The sequence below is a fragment of the Olea europaea genome, unplaced genomic scaffold (genome assembly GCF_002742605.1).
Source record: "Olea europaea var. sylvestris unplaced genomic scaffold, O_europaea_v1 scaffold638, whole genome shotgun sequence".
NCBI classification, from domain to species: Eukaryota; Viridiplantae; Streptophyta; class Magnoliopsida; order Lamiales; family Oleaceae; genus Olea; species Olea europaea.
Window position 1 is genome coordinate 121,328 of NW_019264746.1, and position 15,523 is coordinate 136,850.

At 36.0% G+C, this 15,523-nt stretch overlaps 1 protein-coding gene across 1 annotated transcript; it reads right to left on the reverse strand.

The window, feature by feature from the left end:
* Positions 1 to 224: 224 nt before the first annotated feature.
* On the reverse strand, positions 225 to 9,736 carry LOC111390001 (DEAD-box ATP-dependent RNA helicase 6-like). The gene is made up of 4 exons (XM_023014987.1): positions 9,174 to 9,736; positions 8,281 to 8,341; positions 992 to 1,226; positions 225 to 484 (listed from the first exon to the last, which is right to left on the reverse strand). Exons 1-4 carry the CDS (start codon positions 9,443 to 9,445, stop codon positions 240 to 242), a joined length of 813 nt encoding a protein of 270 aa, XP_022870755.1. The 5' UTR covers positions 9,446 to 9,736; the 3' UTR covers positions 225 to 239.
* Positions 9,737 to 15,523: the final 5,787 nt, after the last annotated feature.

The following is a 15,523-nucleotide window of genomic DNA, read 5'->3' on the forward strand; positions in this document are numbered from 1 at the left end:
CCCCCCCCCCGCCCCCCCCTCTGAGGATAAGAGTTAAACCGAGGGGAAGGGGAGGGGAGGGGTTGGTGGTGCTGAAGAAATGGAAACTAGTAAGGAATGCTTCCAGCCTCCCAATAACAAATACTGATAAAAGAACAATAACATTTCACTTCTAATTTGATTGACTCATCCTCAAAAAAAATAGATAGATAAATAAAATAGAGAGCTAATTGCGAAAATAAAGATATATCAAAACATTTTCATACCTCATCCATCACAAGCATAGAGCAATCTTTCAAAACGCAAACACCCTTATTAGCAAGATCAAGGATTCTCCCTGGAGTTCCAACAAGCAAGTGAACTGGTTGATACAAACGCATTATGTCATCTCTTAAGCTAGTTCCACCAGTTGTAACCATGACTTGAACTTTTAGATGCTTCCCAAGCTCTTTGCAAACTTGTGATGTCTGAAGAGCTAATTCTCGTGTTGGGACAAGAATAACAACTGCAATAGTGCAAATTGGAAAGATGCAATATTAGAACTGAATAATTTAAAAACTGATCGTAGCAAAGATATAACTGGAGCCAATAAATGAGAAAAGGTCAAACTGAGAAATTAATTGTCTAGAAGTTCACTCAGATACTGCATTAATGAGTATATGTGATGTAAATGACTAAGAGCAATCTTGTAACTATCCGTATCTGCTATCCCAAATAAACATCTTCATATGATTTTTTAAAAGGATATCATGTAATGGCATAACTGAGTCGACTCTAACTTGGGAAAAAAATAGTGGTAGCAACTATCACTAATTCATTTATCTTAAACTCAATTTCAGCTCTCAATAAGCTCTCATTTTCACAAGAGAAAAAAAAAAGAATTAATTTGCACCCATTCTTGAATTTGAATCAATTCTTCTTCCCTGACATTCTTCTGTTAAAGAAGTCAAATTCGACAAGGTAGGGTATAGAGATGCCATATTCACAAGAAGTATCAAATAAATAAGGAAACCTTGAATAACATTGTTATCTTGGTCAATTTTCTCCAGGGCAGGAACGCAAAAGGCAGCAGTTTTCCCAGTTCCATTTTTTGCCCTAGCCAAGATATCACTTCCAGTGAGAGCAATTGGAATACTCTCCTCCTGAATTGGAGAAGGTCTCTCAAATCCCTTCTCATATATTCCCATAAGCAGCTCGCGCTTCAAAAAGTAGTCTTCAAATTCATTTCCTTTAGTAGCTGTTACATCCTGCAAGGCAAATAGTAATAGTAAATGCTAATATGGCCACATATCCAAACAAATGATAGTCTAAAACATTGTGGAAAGACTGGTTGTGCTTCTCAAAATCTTAGCAGTTGATGCACATAAATTCACAGCTATAAGAACAAACAATTGGCAAGTACAAAACACAAATTAGAACCCAAATAATCTTCATTGAGATCCGATGAACTATATTCTGCAGGCAATTTAGTTAATAAATTAACTATGCAGACAACAAGATAAATAAGCAAGCAGGATGCCAGGATCTACTTGTCTTAGACAAAATGCTGCACGTGGATAGCCAGCTGTCATAAACATCTAGACTCAATATCTCTCTCTTATTCTCAGCATGACATCTGCTACACACTTCCATTAACCAGCCACCAAAGGAAGCAAAAGAAAGGTTAACAAATCGACAAACGTTACAAAGAAAATTGATGAACATTCTGAAGCCAGCCTGGATCCAGAGTATCGACAGCTGTCCAAGTCCAAAATACATCGGAAACAAACACATTATGACATGTACATAACACGGACATACGTGTTCCAACAAGATTTCCAACATTTTGCTAATTTTTGGCAATCCAAGGACAAGCATTATGATGCAAAACAGATTAAAATGGTTATTTTACAAAGAAGTACAACGTGAAAGCCACTTTGCTTTCAGAAAAGGCCAAAAACAGGGAAAATGTCTAAAAGAAGGATAGGTGACCTAAACTAAACATGGCATCAGACAACTGCAAAGTATTAGATTTCATTAGACCTTTCAATAGAGATAACTGTGGATTGAAAAGAATGGCAAAAAGGCATTGACGTAAACCACATCAAGTTTGTTTAGTAGACTTAGTTTCCTTTTGTTGTTGAACCTACACATCCTCCTCTAATTAATTTAATATGTATTTTTTCCCCTCTTCTAAGAGCTATCCAATTCAAAAAGCAGTAAACCACTAAAATGCTGCTTATTCATTCACCATTGTGACTAGGTTTAAATCTTGGCTTGAGTTTTCCAAATAATCAATTAAATAAACGTGAAATTTATTTGTGTTAGGGTACATGAAAGACCACTTCATCAAGCTTGATCGACCACCAAATTTAGAAAAGATACATTTAACTATCCAAAATAAGAGATAAGACCTTTGATTTAGACCTAATGCATTAACTTGAAATTTAGGCGAAAATATTTATTAAATACTCAATCAATCCTATCTATAGGAGTACAATTAGGGATGGCAATTTGAACCGTCAAAATCGAAAACAGCGGTTAACCGAATCGAATGGGGCGAAAAAAATCGAACCGATGGTGCAATGGGGCGGATATAGTTTTTATTTTTATGAACCGGTTCGTGTCAGTGCGGGTATGGTATTTACACCGTCGAACCAAAACCGAACCGATTACCGCTTTTAAAAAAAAAAAAAAAAAAAAAAAAATTGATTATTGAGCTTTACACTACTTTTCTATCTAGTCCAAAACAAAATCCCCCCATTACATCTAAATGACTCAGCCGGCCAACCCACTTACCATTAACCCATAATAATAGCATTAGTATAACAGTATATAAATGCAAACCCTACTCTCCACAGACCACAAACTCACGCACAGCTCCTTTTATTGTTAATTTTTTTCTATTATGGGTAGAAAATTCTACTTCTTCATCATACTCTTGAGCTTGTGCAACGTTTAGCGAGAAGGAAGCTGACGAAGAGGTAAATTTTTTTTTTATTTAAATCTTAGTTAAGACTATTCTGGAATAGGTAGTATCGTTTTATTCTCTACTTAAATTTCTTATTTACTATATATGAATCAACTTTGAGTGTTGATCTACACTAGTAAAACTTGTGGGGAAGAATGAATCAAGTAACTTCGATGCACAACAATTAAGAATGAAGGAAAAATTTAGTATTGTTAAATTTATAAGATTGTTTATTAAATTTGTATTTTACAATTGAAATTTTGGATAATGTTTGCATTTTCGTTTTGAATATTGTGTTTTTGTTTTCATTGACTTTTTTCATAAATTGTTTTATATCAATTTGACAGATGAACCTAAAAAAAATAATTTATTTTCGTGGTTATTAACCGAACCGAACCGTGCCGAACCGAACGAAATCGAACCGATTTACGTGATTATGGTGCGGTTATAGTATGGTCCAAAAATTGGTGGTGCGGTAATGATTTTGGCCGGACCGACCCATAACCGAACCGTTGCCAACCCTAAGTACAATCCTTGTAATAGAAGGCAATAAAAAGGAAAGAATATAAATCATATACAAAAATGAATAATATTAATTCCTAATTAGACTAACATATAAGCTAGAAAGAAATATTTCCATAACTCATATTCTAACTCTCCCTCTCAAGTTAGTGTGTCGATATCTCACGTGCTCAACTTAAATGATGATGTATAGAATAGCCCGCTATTTTAAAACCGTTACTCGACCCTGATTGCAACTCCAAGTATTAAAAACCTCCCATTCTCTACTGGTTCCAATCGTCCCCTTAGTTATATTGTCTTGCACGACGTATTACTTAAGATACACGAATACCATAAAATCATCACCAAAAGATGGAAACTCATGCACAAATAGCATGCACAAGAGGGAGCAAAATCTTCAAAAACAGCAAAGCCCTTCATACACATCAGCAAATAATCGACAAATAGAAAGCCAAAAACCTATCCCATTAACTAGAAGGCTTGCACACATAGCAAAAGCTACGAATGCACAATGAAAACTGAAAGGGGTAGACAGATCTTAGGTTTTCAAATGGGAGGGTCGACCACCACAAGAAGGTACTTCACCCTCTATATATATAGTCTCCGTGGAAAAATAGAGGTAGACAAGTCCAATCTGTCAAACCACTAAGGAGTACCAAAGGGCTGGTCAGCCAATACGAGAAGTCATGCATAACTGAAAAAAATTTCAGAGGGTGTCTAGCAGCAAGAACAGAAAATAATCCCGACCAAACAATTTGGTGAGCTAATATGAAGAGTCATGCATCACTGAATTTTAATCTCAAAACCACCAAAAGGTTAGAGGTAGTAGAAGGTCCAACAATATTTGTAGCAAAAAAAACTTTTGAATAGGAATCTAATATTTGATACTTCAAGAACCGACCAAAAACAACTCAATCACAACACCATAAAATCAATCCCGACCAAATAAATAGCATTCCAAGGGAACAGCAATCACACATAATTAGGATGATGGAGAGAGGTCTCTAGACCAACGAGGAGGTGAACTACGGTTATACTAAAGCTTATGAATCAATTTGTCACGGATAGAGACATCACGGACTTTCTCTACTTCGAAATTTTAGATAATCTAAGTTTTTCAAAAGTTCATCGACTAATATGCAAGATTCTAAAACCTTAGGGACCAACATTCATAAATTTGAAAGCTCAGGGGCTAATATGCAAGATTTTGAAACCTCAAGGATCAAGTTGCATAATTGGTAAACTTCAAAATTACAATTTTTAAAAATAGAGGAGAATAATTTCTGAAATATTTACCACCCACAATCAAATTAATGAAGGCAGTCCAAATAACTAGAAGAAGCTGAAAAATAACCATAACAAGCATCAACCTAAATAAAGCCCGTGCTTAGGCTCAATTTTAATTTTAATGCATTTTTCTCTTTTTTTTTTGAATCACACATTTTTCAATAAAATAATATTACACATAAAATCAAAACTTCTCTTTATGTTTTAACCACACATTCTTTAAAAAATCACTACTCCAAAATACATTTCCTCCCAAAATGACATTACAATGGAGCACAAACAAGGACTAGATAACCACAATACCCAAATCTGAGGTCCAAACTCAATGCCATACAGAGAATCCAACCAGGGTTGAGAGGCAGGCACAGCAACTATGGAGATTTGCAATAGCTCCAACTACAACACGAGGTTGTCAATGACTGGTTGAAAATTAGCATGAGCGGTCTTCACACAAAGAGAAGGATTCATACACAAAAAATTTTGCACACGTAGAAGCTTGTCTAGCCTTCGCACACCTAACTGAAGCCTGGTTAACACAGGAAGAGCCGTTGCATTGCCTAGGGAATGGCTCCATGGAAGGCATAGGTCAACACAGCAGAGAGGTTACATATGGGGCAAGGATACTTCACTAAGGTTTTAAGTTCAACTTAGACTTCACTGAAAATGTTAAATCAACCTAGAGTTTGCAAGGATGGGTCCTTTCTACAATTTGCGAAAAAAATCTTGTACAGAACTATTCTACAATTTTTGAACATTACAATATATGGCAGAAAGATGAGAGCTCTTGGTTTCTCTCTCTCTCTCTCTCTCTCTCTCTCTCTCTCTCTCTTCCCTTTCTTTTTTTGGTTTATTCTTGAATTTTTGCAAGTTATCACCCTACAGCCTATTTAGTAGTATTTTTGGTCTAAAAAATTGATTTTTTGACCGTTATTTCACTATTCCAGCCGTCATATTTAACTCCTCTCACAGGTGGACCCACTTTTCTCCTAACGGTCAAAAAATCAATTCTCAAAATCACTCAAAAATAGGCTCAAGGGTAGAGGATCATCGGAGTGACATAGAGGGTAAAGGCTAGTTGGAGCGAAATGAAGGATAGAAGTTCGTCAAAGCAAGATAGACATTGAGGTTTGCCGAAGTGAGATACAGGATTAAGGATTGACATTTTAATGAACTAAACCTCTCAAATCGAAACTAGACGTTCCAATTCATTTCAAAAAATATTAGTAACCGAAATCTACAATTGATCAATTCTTGAATGATTCTTGGTTCTTGAACCAACACTGGAGATACCGACTCTGAAACCAAGTTTGTTCTTTTTTATAAATTTATATTTTTTACTCCCTCCATATCATAGAGATAATCCTGTTTTCCTTTTTCGCATGTCCCAAATTATAGTCCTGTTTCTCATTTGAGAGAATAGTTAATCTATTAGTTTCCTAATATGCCAATATTTAATATGTTTTGTTATCACATACAATTTAATTATACTGATTGCATTAACGTAAGGATATATTAGGAAAAATGATAGTAAAATTTATTATTTCAACTATAATTAACTAAATTTTTTAATCTGTGTGAAAAAAAAAGGACTATTTTTATGAGGCGGAGTGAGCACAATTTATTCACACTGGCCCTATGACCTAATAGGATGCAAAAGGAAATGATGAGATGGAAAAAAAGTTGACAATGCTAATTATTATGTCATTTTCAACTAAATAAATTTACTTTTTTTAGCATTTGTAGAATCTAGTACTCCTTTTTACCGGTTTCTAATTTTTAATTTGTTCTTTAGATATGTAATTTGGTGTTATGCTCTACTAGATATTGGATGCCATTTGATGGCATATTTTGCTAGATATTTGGATGCCATTTGATGGAATATTTTGGTAGATATTGGATATTGTTTGATGATGTATATTATTTCTTATATTTCTGCTAGATATTGAAAAGATTACTTGTATTGTCCGCTCACATATTTAAAAATATATATATTATGAATAGTACTGAACCCAAACCCAAACCAAAACCATCAAGGTCAAGTTCGATTAAAATAGTAATGCGAACCTGAAAAGTTTTATTAACGAAATATTCGAAGTGCAATGAATAGTTTCAAGAATTGAAATGCTCAGGCCGACCCAGCTAATGCCCAAGCCTATGCAAGTTAGAGGATTGCTAGAGATAAAGGTTCGTCAATGATAGATGATACAGCCAAAATTGATATGGATCAAGCTTCCTCTTATACCAACTTGCAATTTAGACAAAGTAATTTATTACATAATGAATCCTATAATAAAGGAGTGCAATCCTATCAATAGAAAAAGAAAAATAAAAGAATATAAAATCTTATAATAAAAGGGAAAATATTGATTCCTAATTAGACTAGGAAATAAGCTACAAGGAAATATTTCCATAATCACTTTTCAGCAAATAAATTGGAGAAGGAACTCAATACAAAAAGAAAACGTGCAAATTAAGAAAGCAACACTTAAGAAGAAACAATATATAGAGCATGTAAAGCCGCCAAATGAAGCAGCTGTAAAAAATGACAACTACGGCAGTGTTATTTTGCTTAATCTTAGTAATTACGATTTTCCTCGGAGATGTTGGTTATGAGAAAAAAGCATCTTGAAACTTGGACATTGAACCAAAAAAGGTCAAAAGGTACAAACAAGGTTGAACTAGATTTACACCAGATGCAAAAAATAAATAGATGTATAAACACTAAAAATTAGAAGAGGTTTTAAATTTTCATATAACTAATTCAATTTCAAAGTAAATTTAAATTAATGCTTATTAATTAAATTTATTAACAAGTTTAATAAGAACAAATAAAATAAAGAAAATAAAGAATAAGGCAAGGTGGCAAACATTGAAAATTTACTTCGCTGGAGGTAGTAGGATGGGACACTTTATAGTTAGTCCCCGTGGAAGACCACTAAAGAGATTAGAGAATAAACATCTTCAAAAGGAGTAATAGATACTGATTGGTCATAAAGCTGGCATGGTGAGGCTTGTGAAATTTTTTGGAAGACAACCGTTTAAGTTGGGAAAACCATGACTGGTTCAGCCAGTTCAACTGTGAACTGGTAAGTTGAGTATTTATTTTTTTACCAAATTTTCTATATCCGATTTATAACACATAAATGGACCAACTCCTCGCCCAGTTCCCAATTTCGGGTTGAACAGCCCCAAATTTAGTAACATTGAGAAAAATTGAGTACAATTAAACGACTATCTGTTAAGTCACATTTGGCTAATGCCTCATATTTTTTCTTTGGTCCTAAAATCTTGGTTATCCATCCCTCTTAAGTATTAAGAGAAATAATCCTAAATAAAAACTTGTATTTCAACAGATTGTTTGACACTGTTGACTCTAAATCCTTACATTTATTATCACAAACAAACGTATTTTTACACGTAACCTTATCCAATAAATTTTAGCAATTAAAATATGCCTCGAAGTTTAAACCAAAAAGTATTCCAAGATAAAATGAAACGAGGTGCAAATTACATACGACATTTTGAATCTTTAGATTCTTTACCTCTGTTCTGTAACGGTTATCAGATGGTGGTGGCTTTAATTGTGCCTTCCAATCTTGTGAACTGAAGATGAAAATAGAGAATGATGGGTAAAATTGTGTGAAACAAGAATATTTGTACACATTAGAAATTTTAAAACACAGAAACAAGAAACAGAAAGCAGCTTTTACAACGTTCAACTCAAAAAAATAAAATAAAATAAATATAAATATAAAAATCGAAAAAAAAAAATTGATGACGAACTTAGGGCATAAATCATAGGAAGAAACAAGAATAGCGAATCAAAAAATAGCAACAAGATTCCCCTTCCCAGCATTTTTAAAGTAAGATGTATAATCCCATAGTTTTGTCAATGTATCCTTGAATTTCATGAAATCCATCATCAGCACGCTCCATTTCCAATTTCTAATAAAAAGATTCACAAAACATAATCACTTCGGAGGAAAAAATGAATTCGGGTTAATAAGATGACAGCTCCTCAGAGTACAAAACAAAGTAATAGTAATAACTATAAGTAGACTTTTTGGAAGTAAAGCATAGTAGACAGGATAGTTATCATCAACACGGAACCATCCACGAAATCAAAACTAGTCATATACAGACCACGCACATTCAATATTGCAGCTCAAAATAATTTGAAACCAAGTAATGGCAAGCATTAGAAAGGCAAAGATTTCTGAACTATTGCGCAGCAGACAGGATAGTTCTCCTCTTGGAATCATTCATAAAATCAAAACTAGCCAAATACAGACCAATCGCACAATCAATATTGCAGCTCAAAAAATTTCCAGAATTTCCTTGATAAGCTCATAATCCTACCTCTGGGGAAAAAAAAAACACTGACTAATAAGGAAAACAATTTCTTTCGTAAAACAAAGCAGGACCTGGTTCTAACCTTGAATCTATAGCTTCCGAATGCATGGCCCTGTCGACCTCATTGCCGGCCGTATCGGCCGGCGACGGAAGCTGAGCCCTTCGAATGAACTGCTGTGGCTGAGGGTTCTGAAATGCCTGATTATTCGGTGCAGGACTCCTCTGCACGTACTGCTGAGTAGGATTTCTTGGCTGAAACCCATAGTTTGGTCCAGTATTCATGTTCATTCCCCCAGTACCGCCACCTCGGCCGCCTCCCATCCCCGGCGGTGGATATCTCGCTCTTGAACTCATAGCTAAATCCTAATCCAACAGAAACTGTGAATTCTACGTAGTTATATGTGTATAAATTGATGCGAATTTTTGGGGTTAGGGTTTTTCAAAAAATCTACGCCTAGAGAGGAGAAAATGGTTAAGATTTAAGATTAATTAGAAATGGGATCGAAGAATTTTGAAATTATTGAAAAGAAGAGTAATTGGAGAATAAAACGGGATTATTAGATGTTTCGACCGTTCTAGGGCTCCCTTGAAGGATTTTTACGCATTTGCAAATGAGCGCGATATAAAAAATAAAAATAAAAATAAAATTATTCTCTCTCTGGCTGCTGTCTTTCTTTCTTTGAAGTTATTGATACGTTTGGTTTTGGTTAATTATGTCAATTGTCCAAGTTTTTGAGTAATTAATACAATGATCACCAGAATTATTTTTTTTTTTTTACAGTAATAAATTATTTAGTTTTAATTGTTTCATGTGCAATCATTCTATTAAAAAGAATAGTGAAAATTTTATGATTTGCCAACGTGTCTTCAAACGACTTTATTCAGAGTCTGTTTGGGAGTGATTTTAAAAATTGATTTTTTTACCGTTAGGAGAAAAGTGGGGTCCACCTGTGAAAGACGAAGTCAAATATGACGGTTGGAATAGTGAAATAATGGTCAAAAAATTAATTTTTTGGGTGAAAAAATCGGGCCCAAACAGGCTCTCATTATGCCAAGTCAATAAAACTGATGAATTGGAAAGCACATTCAGATAAGAAAACGTAATGTAACTTTAATTTCAGTCAGGTTTCAAGCTTAAATTGTATGGTTAACCCAAATTTATTAATTACGAATTTTACTGACTTGAAGTAATAAATAACGTCGTGTGTTGACATGTTAAAACTTAATAACGACGTGTAAGATTTAACCTTCACATTCTTATTGAAGTGTAAAGTGATTGTTACCATAAGATTATGGCTTCAATGACCATTGGCATATACTCAAAACTCCAGTAAAAATGGATAACTTGATTTGATCGTCCATGAAAGGCCTAGATCATTATTCTTGTTATGGTTGAGTCAATGAGATGGGCTCGTTTAGAATTGACCAATACGTAATCTTCTTAATATACAAAATGTAACTATTGCAAATTTTCTCAAAAAAAAAAAAATAAGGTCATTGTTTGATCCCGTTATTTTCAAAGTATATTTTTCTCTTTCTTATTTTCAATCACACATTTTTTAATAAAATAATATTACACGCAAATTCAAAACTTTTTCTTATTTTTTAACCTTACATTCTCCATCAATCTACCGTTTCGAAATACATTCTTAAATAAAAATGGGGCTCAAACGCGCCAAAAATAGAGCTCATATGAAAACTTAATAAGGTCTTAACTCATTACAACTAGTTCGCAGATCACATGACATTTGCCCTCGAAGGTCCAAGTTTTTGTTGCATTCATGACATGTAAGACCTCACGCCTAAGTCGGATTGCATGTGGAAATATTTGCTGTCTTTAGTTACCATACCCCTAACCAAAAAATGAAACAATTACATGTTGAAGGTAAAAATGTAAATTAATTTTTATGTGAACATGCCAAATTAATTACTGTTCGGAACCAATTAAGGAGATACTCCCAATGTAATTTCTCGATTCAAAAATTACAAAGGCCCTCTTTAAAGTTTGTTTTGTGCTACAGATCTCTTTTACCACAAGAATAAATAACCTAGCGTGCTTTAACTTAAGTAAAAAATTATGCAGCACTTAAGGGACGATCCGACAAACTATGAATTCAAAGTTCCTTTATATAGAAATATTCTTGTCTCGCAAAATGTGTTGGTTCAAATAATTGTGGCTGTCGACCTTAAAATTTGGACAAACACAAAAATCGATAGAGCATCATCTCTTTGTCCACTTGTATAATTACTAACTTAAGATACACGTTTTGTGCAATGTAGTGGTAAAAATTAATTCACTAGTTCAAGCCGCCCAAACCATAAAATCGGGTCCACGAATGGTCCAACTGCACCATTCTTGGCCCAACTCATTATAACAATCGATCCGAATACGTAATCCAAGACCCACATGTCAATTCGAAATCTCTAATAATTTATTTTCAAGATAAATCATGTTATGACTTATCCAGATTCGGTAAGAGTTATCTATAAATGGCTCTGATATCTCAAATGAACAGATCGAAGCAAATTTAGCTCCAACCAACCGCGTAATCTCGGAGAATCCCCACCAATCCCGCCTAGATGGTTATCCAACTCCTATAAATTTGTGGTCAGTCAAGCGTTCAGGTATCTCAACCTACTCTACTCTAATTCACTTCTTCTTTCTTTTCATCTGGCATTTATACAACTTTTGACGAGTTTTATTAACTTGATCATTGGAAGGTTTTCGGCCGGCACCACATCGGTGCTCTCTTAAAATCTTATTGTAGTCATTTTTTTCGTTCTATTTTTCTTCAATTCCGCAGGATTGCTAATGGCCTACTTGATCCGATTTTCTCAGTTGTAGAATCTACCGTCTACAATTTAGCGCCCACTGTGGGACCTTAGCAATCATTCTTACGGACTAGACTCTCACCATTACTATTCACCAATCATCCTCGCCATGTCAGGAACTTCTGAAATCCATCATACCGACGGCTTCGCTGATTATACTTGGAAAGAAATGGCTCGTCAAGAAGCATAATGAGTGATCCGTCAGGAGGTGGAAGCAACAATGCAACAGGGAGACAGTTATGCTACTGCTCTACCAACCACTACACCGTTAGTCCGTCCTATCCATCCTACCACTATTGTGCCAACAACCGTCTAGCCATTCGATCTGATCGATCCAGTTGGCAGCTATTCAGCAGAGTGCTGTTCATCCTGCCTCCACACACTCTCAACCTACTGCTCCGTCTAGCGAAGTTACTGCATAGCTAGCCCAACTCATCGAGTTGACAAAATAGAATTCACAAAAACTGAAAAAGCTAGAAGCGGAGAATGATGCCATCTGTGTAGAGAACCAAAACCTCAAGAAAGAGTGGAATCCTTGATATCCGATTCAACTTTGGTACGTCCATCACGGCGGACTCCTTCACTTGATCAAAATGGACTTAGGACCATTGGTTCGTATGTCCAATTTGCCAGGTTCTAAAGATGCACAACCACAGCCTACTAATGGATAAGATCCAATGTTCGTGCGAAAATTAGTGGTGATCAAAGCCATGGTCCAACGTATCCTAAGAATGTCAGCACCTATCAAAAAGAGTGCAACCAGTTGTTTCGTCGACTCTCCCTTTGTCGATGAAATTGCCTTGGTGAAAATGCACAAAAAGTTTAGCTTCCCTAATATGAAGCTCTACGATGAGACAGCTGATCCGGACGATCATATAGCTCAATATAGACAGAGAATGTTTACTGCCGCTATACCAAGAGACCTTCGAGAGACTTGCATGTGTAAAAGGTTTTGCTCCAAACTTGTAGGGTCGGCCCTACAATGGTATATCAACCTTCCTAATAATTCTATATCATCATTCGCCCAACTAACTGATACTTTTGTTGAACAATTTGTAAGCGGCAGAAAACTTGGAAAGTGATCTGATGACATCTATCATATAGTGAATGGAGGAAATGAGTCACTAAGGGAATTGTTGGATGATTCGACCGGGAGAAAGTTTCCATTACTAGCTACAACCAACAAATTGCTATTTCTGCTTTTCGAAAGGGGCTCTTCCCAAACACTGATTTGTTTAAAGAACTAACCAAATACCCATGCAGTACGATGGAAGATGTCTTGGCTAAAATTTGGGCTCAGAGTAAATAGAAAGAGGATGATGATAACTTTAGTTTCACCAGACGTCAACTCCCTTGAAAAGGGCCACGATGACAAAACAGGGCGGAGAAATAGCCCGCCGATACTTATTCCCTTTCGGACAGGAAGAACACCAAGCGCAGACAGCTACCCAGGCCAATTGAACGACCTTTCGTAGGAACAAAGGTTGGGATCCCTAAATACAACCTCTCTATCAGGCCAATAGAACTAATTGTGGTGCTAAAGGGGATGGGCAGGACAGTAAATTTGCCCAAAAAGATGAAAAGCTCTAGTGACCAGGGAGATGAAAGTAAATGGTGGGAGTTTCACATCAAACATGGCCACCAAACAGATGATTGCATTGCCTTAAGATTAGAAGTAGTTGAACTATTGAAGCAGGGACATCTTATGGACCTTCTAACCAATAAAGGAAAAGAGAACGTTGCTAGATGACAATAACAACCCGTATGGTAAGCAAGGCTCCGAACAACGCCGCACCATTACATGATCGAACCATTAACTTTATCATTGATGGATCGAAAGTTAGTGGGATAACAAGGACAGTGACACGAAGGCAAGGGCGTCAAGCAACTCACATCTATCAAAGTCCAAACCAAATAAGTTAGTCAAACCCACCATAGATCATTAGCTTTATAACATCTGAGGCTACCCAGCTACTAAATCCACACTGTGATGCTTTGGTCATATCTTTGAACATCGCCAACTGCTTGGTCAAGTGCATTTTCATAGATAACGGCAGTAGTACAAACATACTTTTCCTAGAAACCATTAAGGCTAAGGAAATTCCAAAAGAAAACATTACACGCGAACGACAATGCTAATCGGTTTCAACAGTAAGCAAAAGAATACTCTAGGCGAGATTGTTCTGCCCATGTATGCAGAAGGATTTAACCTCCACACCTGATTCCTCGTAATGAATAGCCTGTCAACAAATAATATTATCTCGGGGAGGCCCTAGATCTATGAAATGAAGGCCGTACCATCAACGTTTCATCAGGTACTCCGTCTCTCGACCAAATGGGGCATAAAAGAGATTATTGGTGACCAAAGAGATTCCAGAGAGTGTTACAAAAATTCACTACGCTCTGACTGATCTCCTTTATAGCAATTATGGCAATCTCGGCCGTCCATCCTAGACCAACCAGATGTGGAAGAGCAAGTTGAAGTACAGTTCTACCCTGACTTCTTAGAACACAAAACTCAAGTCGGGGCAAGGCTAGAGCCAGTGTTTAGGCAGCGCCTTATCAGGTTTATCGTGGATCACCATGACTGTTTCGCTTGGTCCCACACTGACGTGAGCTGTGTTAACCTAGAGATAATAACGTACAAATTAAATGTTGATCTCCATTATTACATTCCGATCAAACAGAAGCGAAGAAGACTCGCACCCGAAAGAAATCGCATCATTAATGAAGATGTCCAAAAACTTTTAGAAACAGGTTCCTTACGAGAAGTTTACTACCCAAATTGGCTAACTAATGTCGTCGTGGTTAAAAAGAAAAATCGTAAGTGGAGAGTTTGCATCGATTTTCACAGACTTGAACAATGCATATTCAAAGAACAACTATCTTCTTCCACATATAGATATGATGGTCCACTCAACAGCTGGATATCAGCTTCTAAGCTTTATAGATACTTTTTTCGGGTACAACCAGATACTGATGCACCTAACTGACCAAGAAAAAATTACTTTGGTGACAGAGTGAAGCGCATTCTGCTACAAGGTCAAGCCATTTGGACTCAAAAATACGGGAGAAACATATCAACGGCTAGTGAATCGCATGTTTGCTGATCAACTTGGAAAATCCATGGAAGTCTACATTGACAATATACTAGTGAATTCTTTGATTACAGGGCAACACATAGACCACCTTAAGCAATCTTTCGAGGTTCTAAAGAAGTTCAACATGAAACTTAATACGTCCAAGTGTTCATTCGAAGTATCATCTTGCAAGTTCCTAGGTTACTTAGTGACCAGCGGGGAATCGAGACAAATCTGGACCAAATCCAATCAATCATTAACATTCCATCTCCAACTTATATTAAGGAAGTTCAAAGGCTTGCTATAAGACTTGTATTAAGGAAGTTCAAAAGATGAAGAACAACTCTACATTTACTTGGCAGTATCAAAGACGGCTGTTAATGCAGTCTTGGTCTGTAAAGAAGACGGAAAGCAACTCCCCATTTAATATGTCCGCAAGCCATTACCAGATGCAGAAACCCTATAGCCAATTGGAGAAATTAGCCTTGTCACTTTTAGTGCAGCTCGAAAGCTAAGGCCT

What these genes read in the sequence shown, in the direction of transcription:
- LOC111390001 (XM_023014987.1), bottom strand. Translation starts at nt 9,445, where the DNA reads ATGAGTTCAAGAGCGAGATATCCACCGCCGGGGATGGGAGGCGGCCGA. An exon ending in ATAACCGTTACAGAACAGAG is followed by an intron (nt 1,227 to 8,280) that starts GTAAAGAATCTA and finishes TTTGCCTTGCAG; the next exon opens with GATGTAACAGCTACTAAAGG. An exon ending in AGATAACAATGTTATTCAAG is followed by an intron (nt 485 to 991) that starts GTTTCCTTATTT and finishes GCACTATTGCAG; the next exon opens with TTGTTATTCTTGTCCCAACA.